This window comes from Bos indicus, chromosome 5, assembly GCF_029378745.1.
Source record: "Bos indicus isolate NIAB-ARS_2022 breed Sahiwal x Tharparkar chromosome 5, NIAB-ARS_B.indTharparkar_mat_pri_1.0, whole genome shotgun sequence".
NCBI classification, from domain to species: Eukaryota; Metazoa; Chordata; class Mammalia; order Artiodactyla; family Bovidae; genus Bos; species Bos indicus.
This window is the reverse complement of record NC_091764.1, coordinates 101106433-101127243: the sequence shown is the minus strand read 5'-3', so window position 1 is coordinate 101127243 and position 20811 is coordinate 101106433. Positions and strand designations below refer to the sequence as shown.

Below are 20811 nucleotides of genomic sequence, written 5' to 3'. Positions count from 1 at the left end.
GGCATCTCCGACTCAGTGGACATGAATTTGAGTAAACTCTGGGAGTTGGTGATGGATAGAGGTCGCACACGACTGAGCAACTTCACTTTCACTTTTCAGTTTCATGCATTGGAGGAGGAAATGGCAACCCACTCCAGTATTCTTGCGTGGAGAATCCCAGGGACAGGGGAGCCTGGTGGGCTGCCGTCTATGGGGTCGCACTGAGTTGGACAAGACTGAAGCGACTTAGCAGCAGGAGCAGCAGCAGAGGCCTGACGTGCTGCAGTCTATGGGGTCACAGAGTTGGACACGACTGAGCGACTAAACTGAACTGAACTGAACTGAACTACTGCTTGCAAGATCTTTAGTTACTGCATCTGGGATCTAGTTCCCTGAGCAGAGATTGAACCTGGCCCTGTGCATTGGGAGCATGGAGTCTTAGCCATTTGACCACAGGGAAGTTCTCATTCTTTCTTTATGTCTGAAAAGTGTAAGTGTGAGTTTCTCAGTCATGTCTAACTCTTGGTGACCCAATGGACCATAGCTTGCCAGGCTACTCTGTCCATGGATTTTTCCAGGCAAGAATACTGGAGTGGGTAGCCATTCCCTTCTCCCAGGAATATTCCCAATCCCAGGATTGAACCTGTGTCCCCCGCATTGCAGGCAGATTTTTTACCATCTGAACCACCAGGAAAACCCTTTTTTTATGTCTTATTCTCCCCAATTATTAAAAACTCTTTTTTGTTTAAGTAGGCTTGATTCAGGTTGGTCACTTGTGTTAGAAAGTATCCTAACTAATTTATACTTTAGGTGGCTTTCAAGTCTTGCCATTGTAAAGAGCACTGGGAAGAAACTCAGTGGATATATTTTCTGCATACGTGCCTGCTCTAGTTTCCCATAAAAATATGTTCCGAGAATAAGTCATTGGGTCAAAGAATATGCAAATCAGTGAGGCTCTTGACCAGTATTGTGAAATTGCTCTCTGAAAGATTGTCCAGTTTATATTTTCTCTATGGTGGATATAGTTTCCTATTTTCATACAGTCATGATAATCATGAATAGTATTAAAAAAAAAATCCACCATTAGGTAAACGCCTACTGCTTTGAATTGATACTGCTCCTGTGTTTCCAAATACGTCTTAATAGAATAATAAGAACAGGAAAAAAAAAAGATCAAATGTGAATGGGAATTTGGAAAGAAATCAGAAGGAAAGGGAAGGACCTCAAATGTGTTCTGAGAGGTTTACCGCTGTGAATACATCAACCCTGGTTTTTCCCCTAAACAGGTTTTTGAAACTGGCTGAGCCAGTATGAATGTTTCAGGGAGAAATAAATTTTAAGACATGAATAGAAGCCCTACCCTGGTATACCACCTCTGCCCGAGGCCCCAAAAGGTGATTGGCTGTGGCATCCTCATTGCTCCACATCCTACCTGGGGGGTAGCATATATATGCTACAGGGGGTGAGCCAACCTCTGGCTCCTGCTCCTAAGGACTCTGTCACCCACAAAGATGTGGGCTCAGCTCCTTCTAGGAATATTAGCCCTGTTGCCAGCCTCGGCAGGAAAATTTCTCCCGTAAGTGCTTGGTGTGTCAGGGTTGATTTAGGGCAGGTGGTGTCTTCGTCCATCTTTCTAAGACATAACTACAGTGGGCAGGAGATAACTTTTGGTTTATTTTAATGCCCTTTCATCTTTTTCTTTCTTTGGTTTTATTTCTCCTTTACCCAGAGAGAAAAGCTAAGATGCCAAGAAGAGACTTTAAAAAATATGATAATATCAAAATATAGTAGCCTCCCACTGCCCTGATCTCTGTTGTTCTGGTTGTTCAGTTCTTGTTGCTTTTTATGTCTGAAAAGGGAAAGTGTGAGTCACTCAGTCATGTCCGACTCTTTGTGACCCCATGGACTGCAGCACTCCAGGCCTCCCTGTCCTTCACCATCTCCTGGAGCTTGCTCAAACTCATGTCTGTTGAGTTGGTGATGCCATCCAACCATCTCAACCTCTCCTTCTCTTCCTGCCCTCAATCTTTCCCAACATCAGGGTCTTTTCCATTGGGTTGGCTCTTGGCATCAGTTGGCCAAAATATTGGAGCTTCAGCTTCAGCATCAGTCCTTCCAATGAATATTCTGGATTGATTTCTTTTAGGATTGACTTCCTTTAGGATTGACTGGTTTGATCTGCTTGCAGATCCCAAATGGAACTTACTTCTCCTTGGTACCCTGGGCCTAGGTTCTCCATGGTGGCCTATGGTAGGGGCGGGGGGAAGGGTGTGAGTATAAGGCTGAGTTATTTGTTATTTTTCTCCTTCTCCCTTATAGAAAATAAGGGTCATAATGGCAGGTGCTTTGTCTCTTTAATTCATTGCTACATGCTGAGTACTCAGGAGAGGGATTAATTAATTTTTCATTGAATAGATGAGTCATTACTCCCCTGAAATCCTTTTGCTTCTTTAGTAGAAGTGTAGTTCTGATAGCTTAGATGGTAAAGAATCCACCTGCAACGCAGGAAACCTACGTACGATCCCTGGGTCGGGAGGATCCCCTGGAGAAGGGCATGGCTACCCACTCCAGTATTCTTTCCTGGAGAATCCCATGGACAGAGGAGCCTGGTGGGCTACAGTCATGGGGTTGCAAAGAGCCAGAGAGACAGTTAGTGACCAACACTTTTTCCCTTTCTTTAGTAGAAACTATCTGGTGGCATTGCCAGCCGTTCTTAAGTTCCCCTCTACTCAGAGGGTTTGCTTGGATCTGAGTCCTGGGTACGACAATGTAAAATTCACTGTTACTCTGGAGACCAAGGGCAAGACTCACACATTGCTGCAACAGTTTGGACTAAAGACGAGACACTTACACTGCTCGTCCTTTTTGGTAAGTACAGGCCTAGCCCAACTCTCGTCCTCAGTTTTCCTATTCTCCTCCCTGGATGCACTATAATTTGTCTTTAAGTATGTTTTTTGTTATCTTACTTTTTGCCATGGCTTCTAAACTCATCTCTCATCAACTTCAATTCCTGGCCATAACTTCTGATATTATTCTCTGGAAACTTTTTTTTCTTTCTTTAAAAAAAAATTTTTTTTTAAATTACAGAAATATATGATAACACATTTACAGGTGACTTGGAAAATACAGAACAAAGTTACATAGAGTTCCACTAAATATTACAATTATTTTTTTAAGTAGATAAATTAAGATTTTTACTTGGAGTTTTAATATCAGACTTCTGGCAACTTTTTCATGGCTCCAACCTTGCCACCTCCATCAACTCATTCCTTTCCTTTTACTCTCTCTCTCTTGAGTTAAGACTAGCTGGTTCTGTCCTTCCCCCACCACACCCCCAGTCTCCTGCTCCTCTCCAGAGCTCTCCCCTGTCTTGGCCAGGTACCACTTCCTTCTGGTGGCACAGAAGAAGTAGCCACCGTCCGGGTGAGAGGAATTGGACATAATGTCTACTTTGAGGAGAAGAAAAAGGTTCTGATTCAGAGGCAGCAGAATGGCATCTTTATACAAACTGACAAACCTATCTACAGCCCAGGGCAGGAAGGTAAGAGGCACACAGGTGGGATGAGACAAAAGCCAGGGAGTATCTTCACACATTCTTAGAGGGGCTTTGCAGATTGGTGGTAGCCCCATGGACCAAGGAAAGAGATGGAGGGATGGAGGAAGCCTGGAGGGATAAACGGTTATAGATGCTGCATGCAGGCAGTGCTGTACAAGCAAGAGTAGTGGGTGGAGCTGCTACTGTGTGTGTGTGTAAAACAAAATACAGGGAATTCCCTGGCAGTCTAGTGGTTAAGACTCTGCATTCTCACTACGGTGGGTCCAGGTTCAATCCCTGGCTGGAGAACTAAGATCCTACAAGACCCACTGCATGGCCAAAAAATTCCCAGTAAATAAGTAAAACAAAATACAGATTTCTCCTGGAAAGGAATTTGGTGGGTGTAACTGGATCGCTTGGTCTCATAGCAAGCTGCCTGTGTAAGAATCAGAAAACAGTCAAGGGCATTTGGCCCAAGCCCTAGGATTTATATTTGCTCCCTCTTCTTTGAAGCAGATTCCATCCTGAACTTTCAAAGTCAGGAGCCGTGACTGTTGGGGTGTTAGCTGTCTCTCAGACTCGGTTTTATTTCAAAAGTAAAACCTGGTAGGATTTTGCTGACTCAGAAGTATGTATGAGGAAGCAAAAAGGTGGAAAAAAGAAAGATTCTGAGGTGGGGGGTGGAAAGCTCTTTTGCTAATGACGCCCATTTCCTTCTAGTGCATTTCCGTATTGTCACCCTCACCAGCGCCTTTGTTCCAGTGAACGACCAGGTAAGAGTTTCACTGGGAAGAAGGACCTGGGAAGGGAACGCAGGAGGGCAGACTGGAGCACGAGGGAGGAGAGACTCCTTCCAGGGGAGGAGGCCCTTTAGAAGCAGAACACTTGTGGGTTCTACAGTCAGGGAGCTAGTCCAAATCTCCCAGCCCCCATCTGCCTGAAAGCAGGCAGCGGCATCTTGCTCTCAGGTTTGACATCTGAAAGCATCAATTAGGTTAACATTCTTAAGAGATGGTTCCATTTGCCTCTGTTAAGAGCTTTTTCAAACGTTAAGACGTTCCCTCCAGGAGTGACACCTAGTGGCTCTGCAGTTCAAATACAAAGAAGTAATTCAGGAATACTTTTAACAAAAGGAAGAAATAAGGATCTTTTTTTTTTCTTCTTCTTCTTCTTTTTTTTTTTTTTACTACGAGGCAAGGTAATTTATAGCATAGACAATTTTCTTAAGGCAACGTTCTGTGCCAAAGGTAAAAATGCGGTAACATTTGGCGAATACTTAAATTTTCCTCGAACAATTGGATCACTAGAATCACAAGTCATATGATTTGGTTTGCTCTGAACTTAGCACTCGTGTCATTTCTACACATGTTTGAAATACTGAGTTGGCCCAAAAGTTCGTTCGGATTTTACATGCCATCTTACAAACTTTTGGCCCAACCCAATACCTCTCAGACACCCCCAGCTGCCTTCTTTCTCCTTCAGTCACAGCCCATGTGTTCAAATGAAAAATTTAAAGATAGTCATGGAGAAAGCATTGCTTATATTTCCATCTCTATGTTCCCAGACTGCTGTTTCCTTTCCTGATGTACAGGGAAGCTATAAGTTTATTGTTGATCAGTAGCCTCCTCCAACTACTACTTTCTTTCCTGATTTAGAATTGGTTTTTTAGTTTCTCCTTCCTATCGCCTGTATTCTTTCCTTATCACTTTGGTATAATATTAAGTTGTTGTTTAGTCGTTCAGTCATGTCCGACTCTTTGTGATCCCATGGACTGTAGCCCACCAGGCTCCTCTGTCCATGGGATTCCCTAGGCAAGAATACTGGAGTGGGTTGCCATTTCCTTCTCCAGGGGATCTTCCCGACACAAGGATGAATCCCAATATTCTGTTTGGCGTGGATTCTTTACCACTGAGCACCTTGGAAGTTTTTATTCTAGAGCTGGGATGAGGGTCAGTTCAGTTCAGTTGATTAGTTGTGTCTGACTCTTTGCAACCTCATGGACTGCAGCATGCCAGGCTTCCCTGTCCGTCACCAACCAGACGAAAGGGTCAAAGTGTGGCCACAGCTAGAGTTATTTTAGACTCTACTGCCCCCTGGATGTTGATCTCATTAGCTACCCCTCTTACATTGTCTTGCCTCTGTTCAAATTGTGCTGAACTATAAGTACTCTGATTTCTGTACTTCTGTGCTCTCTTTCTGTTGTCAAATTACTCTTTTTTCCACATACCATTTCTCTAGTCAGCCCCCGCTCCAAGTTGTAACTTGGAGCCCTGAAAATCTGAAACACTGAATTTGGAACTCCAAATGAAACATGCAATTAACTAAAAGTGTTTTACTAAGAAATGGAGTGGTAGGACTCCCCTGGTGGTTCAGCGGCTAAGACTTCACGGTTCCAATGCAGGGGGGCCCAGGTTCAATCCCTGGTCAGGGAACTAGATCCCACATGTGGCAACTAAGAGTTTGAATGCTGTAGTTATAGATCCCACATGCTATAGCTAAAGATTCCCACATGCTATAACTAAGACATGGCACAGACAAATAACTTTTTTTTTTTTTTTAAAAAGAAGGGGAGTTACAAAAACTGTGAGTTTACAGAGTTCAATATTTCATCCTCAAGCAACAAAAGTATACATGCTAGTAACTGATTGTATCTAGTTTTGTTGCTTACCTAATTATTCAGAAACTTCAGGTAGCTTCCAATGAAAATGCTACCTTTCTGGTTGAACACTTACTGGTGTCCAAAGCTGCTTCTTGAGTCTTTAAAAAAATGATTTTGTTCTCGAAGGAACTGTTTTTTCACCCCCTAGGATTTATAGCAATGGCAGTAATCTCGATGACACTTGCCTTCTTATCATGTATATAGCCAGGTTTGTGCATGTCCTATTTTTCTCTTTAGGAAGAGGGGCAGAATGTCCCCCCACCATACCCCCCAGCCCCAAATGTACCACTTGGGCATGTGGATTCTTTTGAGCTGAAGGCTGGGTTCACCAAGAAAAGAGCTGTTACTGAGATAACTTTTTTCCTTCCAGTCTTATTGAGATGTAATTGACGTACAGCAATGTATAAGCTTAAGGTGTACAGCACAATGATCTGACTTATATACATCATGAAACAATGACCATAGTAAGTCTAGTGAACATCTGTCATCTCATATGAGAACCTGCCTGCTATGTAGGAGTCACAGGTTTGATGCCTGGGTCAGGAAGATCCTTTGGAGGAGGGAGTGGCAACCCACTCCAGTATTCTTGCCTGGAAAATCCCATGGACCAAAAAGCCAGGCAGGCTACAGTCCATGGGGTTGCGAAAGAGTTGGACATGACTTAGTCACTAAACAACACTCATCTTATATAGATACAAAATTAAAGAAATAAAGACAATGTTTTTTCCTTGTGATGAGTAGTCCCATTTAAAAAATTTTGCTTGTGTTCCCCTTACCTGAGGAGACATCTCCAATAAAATATTACCAAGACCAATGTCAAAGAATTTACTGCTTGTATTTTCTTCTAGAAGTTTTATGGTTTCAGTTCAATTGTTTAGTAACATATTGGTTAGACTCGATGTGTTTTGTTTGTTTTTTTTTTTGTAGTTGATTTTTAGTCTCATAGTGTTATGGTTGAATAAGATTCTTGATATGATTTCAGTTTTCTTAAGTTTACTGACTCTTTTTGTATTCAATCATGTGTCTATCATGTTACAATATTCCATTTGCACTTGAAAAGAATGAATATTCTGGTTTGGGATGAAATAGTCTATATTATATAGAATGTTCATTGTGCCTAATAAATTGCCAAAGGCTGTTGTTTACTTACTGAGTTTCTCTCTGAATGCCTTGTCCTCTGATGTACATGGGGTGTTAAAGTCCCCCACTATTATTGTGTTACTGTTAATTTCTCCCTTTATGTCTGTTAATGTTTGCTTTCTTTAGGTGCCTGTATCTTTTAAAAAGAATATCTTAAAGAAAATATTATTATAACACCTGAGGAAATTAACAAAAATTATTTAATATTTTTCATATAATATTAATTTGTGTTTTCCAACTAACACATTTTTTTTTCCCAAACTAAGCTCTGATCAGATTCATGCATTATATTTGGTTGTTACATTTAAAAATGTTCTCATATTCTAAACTAATCCCCCTTATTTTCTTATTAGTTTGACTTTTTTGAGAGAGAGAGCGATGATGTCAGGCTAGATGACTTATAGAATGTTTCCATTATGGAATATGATATTTACTTTTGAGGAAGCCTAGGTGGCAGGGCTTCCCAGGTGACGCTAGTGGTTAAAAAAAAAAAAAACCCACCTGTCAATGTAGTAGGCAAAAGAGATGCAAGTTGATTCCTGAGTTGGGAAGATCCCCTGCAGAAGGGAATGGCTACCCACTCCAGTATTCTTGCCTGGAGAATCCCATGGACAGAGGAGCCTGGCGGGCTATGGTCCATAGCGTCTCACAGAGTTGAATACAACTGAAGCAACTTAGCATAGCAGCGTAGTTGTCTTATGGAATATCCAATAGTCTTGATTTGCCTGATTATTTCTTACTGTGTAATATAACTTGTTCTTTTATCTTCTGAAGGCAGTTCTGAAGTCTTAATTAGGTTTAAACTAAACTTTTGGTTAAAATATTTGGTTATAAAGATAGGTAATGTTGGGAACCTCAAATATATCTCTTCAGGAGGTACATAATGTCAGCTTGTCCCATTATTAGTGATAGTGAGTTTGATTACTTAGTTAGGGTGATGGCAGACTAATTTCTCCAGTGTTAAGGTGTGTCCTTTTTTTTTTTTAAATTAACGAGTAATTTGAGGTGACACTTTGACACCTAGCACAAGGACTCATTCTCCAATTAAACCTAGTGGTTTTTGTGTCCATTTCCTTGAGGAAATTACACATGATCCTTTGATTGAGCTATTTCAAACATTTTTTTAAAATAAATTATTTTGCACTGCTTGAAAGTAAGATTCTTGCCCACTGGTGTTCAGAAAGTAGAGGAGGAGGCTAGGAGATAGTTGGCTCCCAAGAAGAGGTTCAAATATGAGGGAGTCTCCAGAGAATGAGATGGTGGATAGCATCGCCATGATTTGATGGACATGAATTTCAGCAAACTCCAGGAGACAGTGAAGGATGAGGGAGCCTCATGTGCTGCAGTCCATGGGGTCACAAAGAGTCGGACACAAGTTAGTGACTGAACAACCACCACCACTACCAGATACTAATACTTTCTTTTAGGACTTGTTGTGAAAAAACTCAGTCACAGAGCATTGAAGGGTGCTGAGGGTCAGAAGTTCCATTTCTTCAAAGTTTTTGGAGACTGGCAATCCCTTCAGGAAAGCTCTTCTTTCTCCTCTCCTAACCAGTAAGCCTTTGCCCTGTTGTTACTCTTACCAAGGCACGAAAGAGCCATTTAGAAAGGAAGGGGTAGGCAACAGAGAAAGAGAGAAGCCTTTGTGAACTTTTTGCTTTCAGCAAGCCTACCCTTATTGCTAGCTCTGCTTTAACCCTTATTATCTGGTTTTCCTTTTCAGTACTCCATTGTGGAACTGCAGGTAAGTAGAAGTTTCTTTCTTTTTTGCTGTCCTCTATGGAGAAGGTGGTTGGTGCTAAGCCCCAAAGCCAGCAACAACTGTGGGATCTTGGCCCAGAGCCTGAGACTTTGCACTGGCCCCAAGCGCCCCGATTCCACCTAAGCTGTGCATGTTCTCCTGCCTCTGCCCACCCCGTCCCTCAACCTCTGTAAATAAGGACAGCAACCTCTATAGTGACGAACCTCCCTATTCTGATTCCTGCAACTTCTCTGTGCTGTGTCAGTCCAGCAGAGCTTGGTTCTGTACTCCTCTTAGTCTTTGGGATGGCTAATATCACAGACAGCCACTGAACATGACAAGGATACCTGTGAGAAGTGTTAAGAAAGAGGCAAGAATTCCCCACAATACCCTCTCCATTTTTCCATCAAATTAGCTCTCTTTCAGGTATCTTACAGTCAGTCTTTCAGAGTTACCTGTCTTAAGGGACCAAGAATTAGCATTCTTTGTAAAGAACATCTTACATAAACAATGTTATCCTGGATAACATTCTGAAACTGGATAACATTTTAAAGAACCTAGTCTAACTATTTGAATCCACCGAGGGTTCTTTTCTTCCTGGATGCAGACCACAGGGGCTATGAACAGTGGGTGGGATTCTTTACTCGCTTTTTGCTTCTTTACCTGCTTTCTGCAGCACAGGGTGGGAATCAAAGAGGCAGGCATGTCATGAGATTTCTTTTTCTTGGGCACAGGATCCAAATAACAATAGGATTGCACAGTGGCTGAACGTGGTGCCCAAGCAAGGCATCGTAGACCTGTCCTTCCAGCTGGCACCAGAAGCAACGCTGGGCACCTACAGTGTGGCCGTGGCTGATGGCAAGACCTTCGGGACCTTCAGTGTGGAAGAATATGGTAGGTGGGAGAATTGGTAGGTCAGAGTGTTGGACTTGATCTTGTGTAAAAACCAGCAAAGGTCAAGTGAAACTTACTATGGAACTAGGTCAAAGATGGCAGAAGAGTTTACTTCCAGTGGAGCCTCATCACCAATCCAATGGACATGAACTTGGGCAAACTCTGGGAGATGAGGGACAGGGAAGCCTGGAGTACTGCAGTCCATGGGGCTGCAAAGAGTCAGACATGACTTGGTGACTGAACAACAACAACAAGATACACTCATTGTAACACATTAGCATAAGCTAAGTGACACACCCACTAGCGCCATGACAGTTCCCAGGCTGACCATCAGAGATAAGAAAGTGGGCTGTGAACCAGCCTGCAAATCTCCATCTCTTCCCCAAAATAGTTGGATTACTCTTCCTGCTCATTAGCCTATGAAATTTTTGCTGTTGTTTAGTTGCTAAGTCATGTCCAACTATTTGGTGACCCCATGGACTGTAGCCCTCCAGGCTCCTCTGTCGGTGGGATTTCCCAGGTAAGAATACTGGAGTGGGTTGCCATTTCTTTCTCCAGGGGATGTTGCTGACCAAGGGATCAAACCAGCATCTCCTGCATTGGTAGGTGGATTCTTTACTGCTGAGCCACCAGGGAAGCCCAGCCTATGAAATTACCTAGTCCATACAAACTAACCATCCCATATTTTCATGCCTCTCCCCTTCTGAGATGGCTCACACTCTGTCTGTAGTATGTGTTTCTTTTTAAATAAATCTAATTCTTACTTTAAAAAAGGGGGGGGGGTGTTATTTATTCATTTTGGTGCTAAATCAGTAACTTTGGGAGGATTTTACCTTAATAATGCCCTGTTAATTTAATTAGCTGGGCTTCCTAGGTGGCCCTAGTCGTAAAGAATCCTCCTACCAATACAGGAGTCCTGGGTTCCATCTCTGGATCAGGAAGATCTCCTGAAGTAGGAAATGGCACCCCACTCCAGTATATTCTTGCCTGGAAAATTCCAAGGACAGAGAAATCTACAGTTCACGGGGCTGCAAAGAGTTGAACGTGATTGAGCAATTTAATTAGATAATTATTATCACTGTTTTATACCCCTCTGTTCACTACCTGTGTAGTCAAACTTTCTTCCTCTTCATTTTCCATCTCTCTTTCCACTCTTTCCAGTGCTGCCTAAGTTTAAAGTGGAAGTGGTGGAACCCAAAGAGTTATCAGTCGCGGAAGACTCTTTCTTAGTGAAAGTTTGTTGTAGGTAAGAATCAAGCTCTGGATCCATTGAGGATGAAAGCTATATTGAGAGATGTTGTGATCGAGTGTTACCAGGAGAGGATTGTGGAGGTAGTGGTTAAATCTTGTGATGTTTTATGTGGCTCAGAGTCACAAGTTCGGCAAAAACACACTTTTAAAAAAAACTGTTTCTTATGTGGACCATTTTTTAAAAAGTCTTTATTGACATTTGTTACAATATTGCTTCTATTTTATGTTTTGGTTTTTTGGCCATGAAGCATGTGGGATCTTAGTTCCTGGACCAGGGATTTAATCCGCATCCTCTGCATGGGAAAGTGAAGTCTTAACCACTGAACCACCAGGGAAATCCCAGGGACACATTATCTAACTGCATTTTTGTGCTTACTTGCCTCTGCTTTCTCAGCTGGCATTATTGGTTTAGAGTCTACTTTGTGCAGAGCACAGTATTGAATCCCATGGGAAGTAGGAGTAAGGAAAAAGAAAGACACTGTTGTCCTTTGGGTGGTATTTATTGTGCAATGGCAATACTCTAAAGCTTTGAGTAAAGCAGAGATGTGAATGAGAGCTGGAGAAAGGTGGGACTGTCAAAGCGCTTTCAGAGATGGGCATGCGGAAGAAAGGAAAATGTTTAGGGGAGGAGGGCCTGGATCACAGGTGGACTTGCCCCTCTCTGATTCCTCGTGTTTTTCTGGGTTAGGTACACCTATGGAAAGCCCATGCAAGGAGTAGCACACGTATCAGTGTGTCAAAAGCCATATACTTACCGGTATCCGGATCCAGAACGGGAACATTTACCTGACAGATGCAAGAAAGTCTCTGGACAGGTGAGTAAAACAGGATGTAGGAAAGGAACCTTATTCTTATGTCCTAAAGAGTAAGTAAGCACCAATATAGAAAAGTGGTTAAAAACACCCAGAGTAGAAATAATTTCATGTGATTAGTACCTCATTCCTAAAGAACACAGAAGTCTTTTTATCCCCTCAAAGATAAAGCTCTTTTAGAATCTGCCTTGGGATCAAGAGATTAACCTAAACCCTTGGAAGATACAATTTTCCTGTTCTGAAGGTGGTTCTTTTCTCCTTCTCATATCTTGGAACTTCCAAGTCATGTATGGGTGTATGCTTCATGTTGTGGAATACTTTTCTATCTTAAAGATGGAGAAACTGGGAATTTCCTGGTGGTCCAGTGGTTAGAACTCCATGCTTTCATTGCCAAAGGCCCAGGTTCAATCTCCAGTTGGGGAACTAAGATCCCATAAGCCATGTGGCACACACACACACAAAATTGAGAAACTGAAGTATAGAGATAAGAAATAATTTTCTTCTACAGGACATCATGAGTTAGAAGTAGAGATTAGGGTCTTCCCTGGTGGTCTAGTGGTTAAGAATTTGCCTTCCAATGCAGAGTATGTGGGTTCAATCCCTGATCAGGGAACTAGAGATTCCACATGCTGCTCAGCAGCTAAGCCTGGGAGCTGTAACTATTGAAACCCTGCACCACAACTAGAGAGCCCGTGTGCCCTGGAGCCTGTATAATCACAACAGATAGCCTGTGCGCTGCAATGAAAGATCTCCTATGTCACACCTAAGGCCAGTGCAGCCAAGTAAATAAATAAATTTAAAAAGAAGTAGAGATTAGGTTATTCACCCTCTTTCTTCCCCCCTCTCTCTCTCTGATTGCCTCACTAGATTGACAAAGCAGGATGCATTTCAACTTCTGTGGCCATGTCCATGTTCAACCTCACTGGGTATTTTTACAGACAAGACATCAATATCATGGCTACTGTGGTGGAGGAAGGGACAGGTAAGTGGGATGCTCCTCGGTTCATTAAGAAAAGGGAAAGGAAAAGAGTTGGCCAAGAGAGAGACCCTGTATAGTCAAAGCTATGGTTTTTCCCGTAGTCATGTGTGGATGTGAAAGTTGGACCATAAAGAAGGCTGAGTGCCAAAGAATTGATGATTTCAAACGGTGGTGCTGGAGAAGACTCTTGAGAGTCCCTTGGACTGCAAGGAGATCAAACCAATTGATCCTAAAGAAAATCAACCTTGAATATTCATTGAAAGGACTGATGCTGAAGCTGCAATACTTTTGCCACCTGATTCAAAGAACCAACTCATTGGAAAAGCCCCTGATGCTGGGGAAGATTGAGGGCGAGGAGAAGGGGGTTGACAGGATGAGATGGTTGGATGGCATCACTTACTCAATGGACATGAGTTTGAGCAAACTCCCGGAGTTAGTGAAGGACAGGGAAGCTTGGCATGCTGCAGTCTATGGGGTCGCAAAGAGTCGGACATGATTTAGTGACTGAACAACAACAACAACTCAGACGACTCAAGACTCGCCTTCATCAGTGCTTAGAAGGGACTCCGTTCTAAGTTCACAGTCAATGGGAAATGTCAGATTTCATCTGCTATCCATTCCCTACTTCCCCAAAAGTTTGGGAAGGAGGAGTTGGTTTAGATCTTTGGTCAGAATGATAGTCATCTTCTCACTTCCTGTGGCACCATCCTTTCAGGTAGTCTTATGTTAAACATGAAGATGAGGATGTTAGGTATTTAGATCATCATACACCTGGTTTCCCTCTGCAGGAGTGGAGGCCAACACCACTCGGGATATATACATTTCTTCACAAATGGGATCCATGACCTTTGAAGACACCAATGATTATTATTACCCCAATTTCCCCTTCAGTGGAAAGGTATGTTGAAACTCATCTCTGCTCAGACAAAAAACGCTTAACCACCCTGTCAACTCCTTCCTGAACACATATTAACTTAGCATTTTTCTAAGTACTCTGTATGTATTCACTTTAATCTGTACAACAGTCCTGAGTTAGACATTATTATTGGCCCCATTTGACAGACAAAAAGGCTGAGACAGAGAGGTTAGTGAGGTTAGGTGATTTTCCCAAGGTTATACAGCTCGTAAGTGGTAATTATGGTCAGAGCTGGGCAGCCTGCCTCTAGAGCGACAGTCCCCAACCTTTTTTGCATCAGGGACCACTTGTGGAAGATGTTGGGGGATGGTTTTAGGATGATTCAAGTGCATTACATTTATTGTGCACTTTGTTTCTATTATTAGTACATCAGCTCTACTTCAGATCAGCAGGCGTTAGATCCTGGAGGTTGGAGACCCCTGCTCTAGAGTATGTGCTTAATTCCTGGCACTGTGTGTCCTTAATCTCACATGAGATGTGCCTAAAATACTAATGTGACTTCAATGACCCTCCGAATGCCAGGGGTTCACCTCCTCCTGTGTCAGTCTTTGAATTTTAGAGCTGCAAGTTACCTGGTGAGATCCTCAAGTCTGAGTTTCTGCATCTAGGCAAGGTTAATATCAAACTTCCTGCCACAGCGAGCCACTGATGGCTCCTTAAGCATCGTCTTTAGAGATTTAAAAAATTGAAGTGTCTTCTCTCTGATTCCTAGCATTCCACCCCTCTCTCTAGCTTATCTTCTTCACTTCCCAAGTAATTGTTGAACACTATAGTATTGTACATATTCAGATCTGTTATTCCTTGGTCATCTCTTCTTTAGACCAAGAGTAGATCCAGACTGTCTTAGAGCCTAAGGATTATACAATTTAGGAGAGGAAGAGGATGCTCTGTAGGAAAATGAAAGCAAAAAAATATACAGAGTTTTGGCAGTGGGGTATGAAAATGAGGGGCCCTGATGTGGCGTGCTGCGATTCATGGGGTCACAAAGAGTCGGACACGACTGAGCGACTGATCTGATCTGATGTTTCCTAAGCCATGTGGCAAATCTACTTCTTTTTTGATCATTCATTTGTTTTTTTAGCATTTTATTTTGTATTGGGGTATAGCTGATTAAAAGTGTTGTGATAATTTCAGGTGAACAGCAAAGGGACTCAGGCATACATATACATGTATCCATTTTCCCCCAAAGCCCCTTCCCATCCACTGTTATATTATGCTGCCACATAACATTGAACAGAGTTCTCTGTGCTATACAGTAGGTTCTTGTTGGTTATCCATTCTAGATATAGCAGAGTGTACATGTGCATTCCAAACTCCCTAACTATTCCTTCCCCACCACAACCTTAAGCTGTGAGCCTCCAAGTCTGTGAGCCTCTGTTTTGTAAGTAGTTCGTTTGTGTCATTTCATTTTAGAGTCCACATATAAGGGATGTTATATGATATTTCTCCTTCTCTGTCTGACTTACTTTACTCAGCATGACAATATCTAGGTCTATCCTATGTGTGGCCAGTCTACTTCTGCTCCAGGTCAAGCTACTTCTGTATGTTTCTCAATTCCTCGTAGATCCTCATTTCCGACTCTTCGCATCACATTTATCTTCTTCTGGACTCTTCCTGAAATGTCTCCTTAGAATTTTGAACATACTCCAAAACTTACTCTAATGACCTTCACCCCTCAGATAAGAGTTAAGGGCCACGATGGCTCCCTCCTCAAGCATCATTCAGTGTATCTGGTGATTCATGGAGAAAATGGAGACATCAACCAGATCCTAACTACTGACAACAATGGCCTCGCTGCCTTCAATCTAGACACGGCTAATTGGAACGGGAAAAGTGTTTCTCTGGAGGTAAGCACTGGGAGTTCCCCTTTCCAGCACAGACCATCTGAAGGAAAACTTCAGAATGTCCTTGTTTCTCTCTCTGCCCTCCTGGTAAGTCCATCACCCCACTTAGTTACCAGTTCTGCCCTCCCCTCGACAGAAAGTTTTTCTTAGACACCATCATTTAAAATTCTCATCAAATAAATGACCCTTCAGATTAAAAAAAAAAAAATTGCTATTTCTATTAATTCATTTTATAACTTAACTGCCTCTCTATCTGGTTCTCTATTTGAAATCAGATTAGGGAGGAAAAAATGGTTCAGAATCATCTTCTTCCTCTTACTCCCCCTTTCCTTCTTCTTATTACTCATAAAAACAGCAAAGAGAATTCTAGATTTTGCACAACTTGAAAGGTTATTTGTACCACTTATCAATTGCTGCTTCACAAACAACTGCAGGGTAATTCCCTGGCTATCCCGTGGTTCGGACATGCTTTCACTGCTGAGGGTGACAGGTTCAATCCCTGATCTGGGAACTAAGAAACCAAAACAAAAAAAAACAAACTACAGAACTTCAGTGTTACACAACAGGAAGTATTTACTGGTCTTGTATCTGGGTAGTCTGATGGCGTCTCTGCCCATCTTGGTGGAGTTCCTTATGTCTGTGGACCAGGTGACTGTAGGCTTGTACTCCACAAGTCTCATGATCTGCGGAGACAGTACAGGTATACCAATGGTTCAGTGGGTAAAGAGTCCACCTGCAATGCAGAAGACACAGGGATGTAGGTTCGATCTCTGGGTCAGGAAGATTCCCCTGGAGGAGGATATAGCATCCCACTTCAGTATTCTTGCCTGAAAAATCCCATGGACAGAGAAGCCTTGGCGGGCTACAGTCCACAGGGTCTCAAAGAATTGGACATGACTGAGTGACTAAGCACATACCCATTCTCATGGCAGTGAAGAGATGCAAAAGCAAAAGACATGCAAGGACTTTTCTGAGCCTCTACTTAGCTCACATATTTGAATATCCATTCCCCAAAACAAGTCACCTGGTGGGTCCACAGTTAGACCAAAAGGGTCTATGATTCCCTGGTAGAGGATGTTGCTATGGGGAAGGAGGAAGAACTATAGCCCATAAGCAAATATGTACTATTTCTGTTGTGACTGATTTGCCTATTTCTGTACTCTAGGCATCACTCAATCACTCCTCTTAGAAACGATTATTTTCAGTCTTTTTTTGTATGTGTGACTGTTGGGCATGTAGGATCTAGTTCCCTGACCGGGGATCAAACCTATGCCCCCTGCATTGGAAGCATGAAGTCTTAACCACTGGACCACCAGGGTAGCCTGATATTGATTGATTGCTTTTCAGTCTTATTATCCTCTGTATCTAGTTTTCTTAGATTTGAGATACATTCTTTAATCTCTTAGTCAAACTTGTCTCTCCTTTGCATCAGTGTGTGAAGGTATATTATCGACAATTTTCTATTACCTGACAGCTATATATCAGCCCTTACTTTATACCCTGACATACCAAAATGTTGCTGCAAGTCACCACTATCATGGAGTCCTCAAACATTCTTGGTTGGACCTCTAGCGAAATATCTACACGCCACTGTTAGGGAGTACAGATTTGAGAATCACAACAGCCCTACTGGGTTGATATACTTGGGGTACATGCCTTTAAAGGTCTTTTTTTTCTCTCTCTCTCTTTCTCAGGGAAGGTTCCAATTGGTAGAAACACATGATCCAAAACAAGTGCCTCGTTACTACCAAAATGCCTACCTGCAGCTGCAGCCCTTCTACAACCCGACTCGAAGCTTCCTTGGCATCCGTCGACTGAGTGGCATCTTGGAATGTGGCCGGCCCCAGGAAGTGCTGGTGGATTACCACATCGATCCGGCTGATGCAAAGCCTGACCAGGAAATCACCTTCTCCTACTATGTGAGACTGGGAGATGGGGACTGGAAGGAAAGGGAATAAGGACAGTGAGTCAGAGCAAGTGAACAGTCTGGATAGATATAAGACAGGACTTCCCTGGTGGTCCAATGGTTAAGACTGCTCTGCCAATGCAGGGAGTGCAGGTTCAGTCCCTGGGTGGGGGACTAAGATCCCACAGGCCATGCAGTACAGCCAAAAGAGTTTTTTAGAAAGCTGTAATGCAAGCCATATAGGTAATTTCTAAATCTTTATTTGCCACATTAAAAAATTAAAAGAACAGGGGAAACTAACTTTTAAAGGATATTTTATCTAACCCAACATATGGTCATTTCCACATGAAATCAACATAAAAAATCATTAATTAATATTTTACATTTTTTTGTTTCAACCGTGTAGCAAAGTATGCATTAGAAATTCAAAGTATGTATCTTATACTTAAAGGAGTTTGGACAAGTCACATTTCAAGGAATCCAGGAGTCATATGCAGAGAAGGCAATGGCACCCCACTCCAGTACTCTTGCCTGGAAAATCTTATGGACAGAGGAGCCTGGTAGGCTGCAGTCCCTGGGGTCGCTAAGAGTCGGATACGACTGAGCGACTTCACTTTCACTTTTCACTTTCATGCATTGGAGAAGGAAATGGCAACCCACTCCAGTGTTCTTGCCTGGAGAATCCCAGGGACAGGGGAGCCTGATGGGCTGCCGTCTCTGGGGTCGCACAGAGTCAGACACGACTGAAGCGACTTATCAGCAGCAGCAGCAGGAGTCATATGTGCCCAGTGGCTACCATGTTGATATAGGTATAGAAGATGGGAGGACATAGGTAATAAGGAGGTTTTGAACAGGAGTCCAGGGAAATTGTGTGAGGAAATAATACTAGGAATTAATGCGAAAATGTTGCTGACAAGGGCTGAAAGGGAGCTGGGTGGGTGGATGGGAGGGAGACTGAGGAGAGGATGTGGACTTAGAATAAATTTCCTTATGTGTTTCATTGGTCAGTGTTTTAAAATAGATAATATAGGGTTAACTTTGATAGCAACTTTGCTGGAGAAATATGATTACAACTTGTGGTCTGGAAAAAATGTATGAAGACAAGCAGTTTGGTGCCTTGCCTGGTGGTCCAGTGGTTAAGAATCTGAGCTTCCACTGCAAGGGGCATGGGTTTGATCCCTGGTCAGGGAAGTAAGATCCTGCATGCCCTGCTGTGCGGCCAAAAAAACCCCCAAAAACAAAAAGAAAAACCAAGACTAACAGTTTTACTGGTCACCCTGAGTCCAACTCCCCAGGAAGTCCTCAAGAACTGGACTCCTGTGAACCTCGGGTTTGATGGTCCAGAGTTTTTTATTCCCTTATCATCTTCTTAAAGTCTCTAAGAGACTTTCTCCCCCTAAATCATTTCAGTGTCTCCATAAATCTAAAACAATCATCCAAATGACAAAATGAGGAGGGGTGGGTGGGAAATAAAAAGGCAGAGTTATAATATATGTACTGAGTTCAGGACAGAAGTGTGGGAGGCTTACGAGAAAAGTGGAATTGGAGCAGATCAGTGCAGACTTGACTGAAGCCTGAGGAGCTGGCCTACTTAGAAACCATTGCACTGAGTTCATTTTCAGGGGAGAGTGAACAGGAAGGGAGAGATAAAAAGAGATTTCTTGCCAGAAAGTCAAATGTCAGAGGACTCAAGACAGTTTAAGATGTATTCATTTCCACTGAATTCTTTAAAAAATTTTTTATTTATATATAGTTGATCTACAATGTGTTAGTTTCAAGTATTCAATTACACACACACACATATGTATATATATTCTTTTTCAGATTCTCTTCCCTTAGAGGTTATTACAGAGTATTGAGTAGAGTTCCCTATGCTATACAGTAGGTCCTTGTTGCTTATTTATTTTATATATAGTAGTGTGTATATATTAATCCCAAATTCCCAATTTATCCCCAACCCCCCCTACCTTTAACTTCCACTGAATTTTGAATTGAGTGATAATTTTTTTAAAGTTGTAAAAACAGAAACAGACTCACAGAAATAGGGAACAGATTTGTGGTTGCCAAGGGGGAAGAGACTTGTGGGAGGGATAGATTGGGTGTTTGGGATTAGCAGATCCAAACTACTACATATAGAATGGATAAACAACAAGGTCCTATTGTACAGCACAGGGAACTATATCCAATCTCCTGGGATAAACCATAATGGAAAAGAATATTAAAAAAAGAATGTATATATGTGTATAACTGAGTCACTCGGCTGTCCAGCAGAGATTGGCACAACATTATAAATCAACTGTACTTCAGTAGAAAAAAATGTTTTTTAAAAAAGGTTGTAAGGATGGATTTTAGTGGACATTATGTTACAGGGATCATAAAAGAATAAAACCTAGAGGTCTTCAAGAAATGGTGTCAGCTATCTGTTGTGAAGAATGGTTTCTGGTTCCAAAGCCATGGTGGCCTGTGTCTCCTCCCACCCACCCCCTGGTCCTTTGCAGACCCCCAACTGGAGGAAGAGTCATCAGGATTCTGGGTACCATCCAACATTTGACAAACTGAAGGATGCTCCACAAAGTACTTACCTGGACTCTTGAACTATGAAAGAAGCCTCTCCTTACAGAGAGATGTAAGGATTGGACCAAGGCTAAACTCCTCTAACTTCTATGTTGTTGATGATTTTTATTTTTTCTCTTCTTTAGTTAATAGGGAAAGGAAATTTGGAGATGGAGGGGCAGAAACACCTGAAGTCCGGGATGAAAAGTGAGTGTTCATGAATCTCTTGGGAGACTTAAACTTTAAATTTCCAGTTGAGTTGGTTTATAATGCTTTTCAGATCTCCTTTGTGGTAGTTTCCTTCTACTTTTTTGTATATTCATTCTATTAATTTTTGAGAGTTTGATATTGAAACTCCAACTGAAAATCTTCATTTATCTACTTAAAAATACTTGCAATATATAGTGGAACTACATGTAACTTCGTTCTGTGTTTTCCAAGTCTCCTGTAAATTTACATTACATTTGTAATGTAAAATTGTTTTTACATTAATTCAACAAACAAAAAAGAAAGAAAGAAAAAAGAAGAGAGACAAGAAAAAACTTTAAACTTCTAGAAAACAGTTCTTATACTAGAAGCAAAAGCAGGAGTAGCAAGAACAG

At 42.0% G+C, this 20811-nt stretch overlaps 1 protein-coding gene and 1 long non-coding RNA gene across 3 annotated transcripts in view; one reads left to right on the top strand and one right to left on the bottom strand.

The window, feature by feature from the left end:
* The first annotated feature begins 1445 nt into the window (after positions 1-1445).
* Positions 1446-20811, top strand: part of A2ML1 (alpha-2-macroglobulin like 1) — a 50269-nt gene continuing 30903 nt past the window's right edge. For both annotated transcript variants that reach the window (XM_070790179.1, XM_070790178.1), the window contains exons 1-13: positions 1446-1555; positions 2661-2847; positions 3358-3520; positions 4235-4287; positions 9037-9057; positions 9789-9948; positions 11110-11194; positions 11888-12014; positions 12879-12993; positions 13779-13888; positions 15586-15753; positions 17445-17669; positions 20356-20416. In XM_070790179.1, coding sequence (XP_070646280.1) covers positions 1491-1555; positions 2661-2847; positions 3358-3520; positions 4235-4287; positions 9037-9057; positions 9789-9948; positions 11110-11194; positions 11888-12014; positions 12879-12993; positions 13779-13888; positions 15586-15753; positions 17445-17669; positions 20356-20416 — 1540 coding nt within the window. In that variant the 5' untranslated portion in view covers positions 1446-1490. The remainder of the gene's footprint in view (positions 1556-2660; positions 2848-3357; positions 3521-4234; positions 4288-9036; positions 9058-9788; positions 9949-11109; positions 11195-11887; positions 12015-12878; positions 12994-13778; positions 13889-15585; positions 15754-17444; positions 17670-20355; positions 20417-20811) is intronic.
* Positions 16299-17623, bottom strand: LOC139183209 (uncharacterized). Its single transcript, XR_011566760.1, has 2 exons — positions 17511-17623; positions 16299-16483 (listed from the first exon to the last, which is right to left on the bottom strand). It is a non-coding gene; the product is annotated as an uncharacterized lncRNA (long non-coding RNA).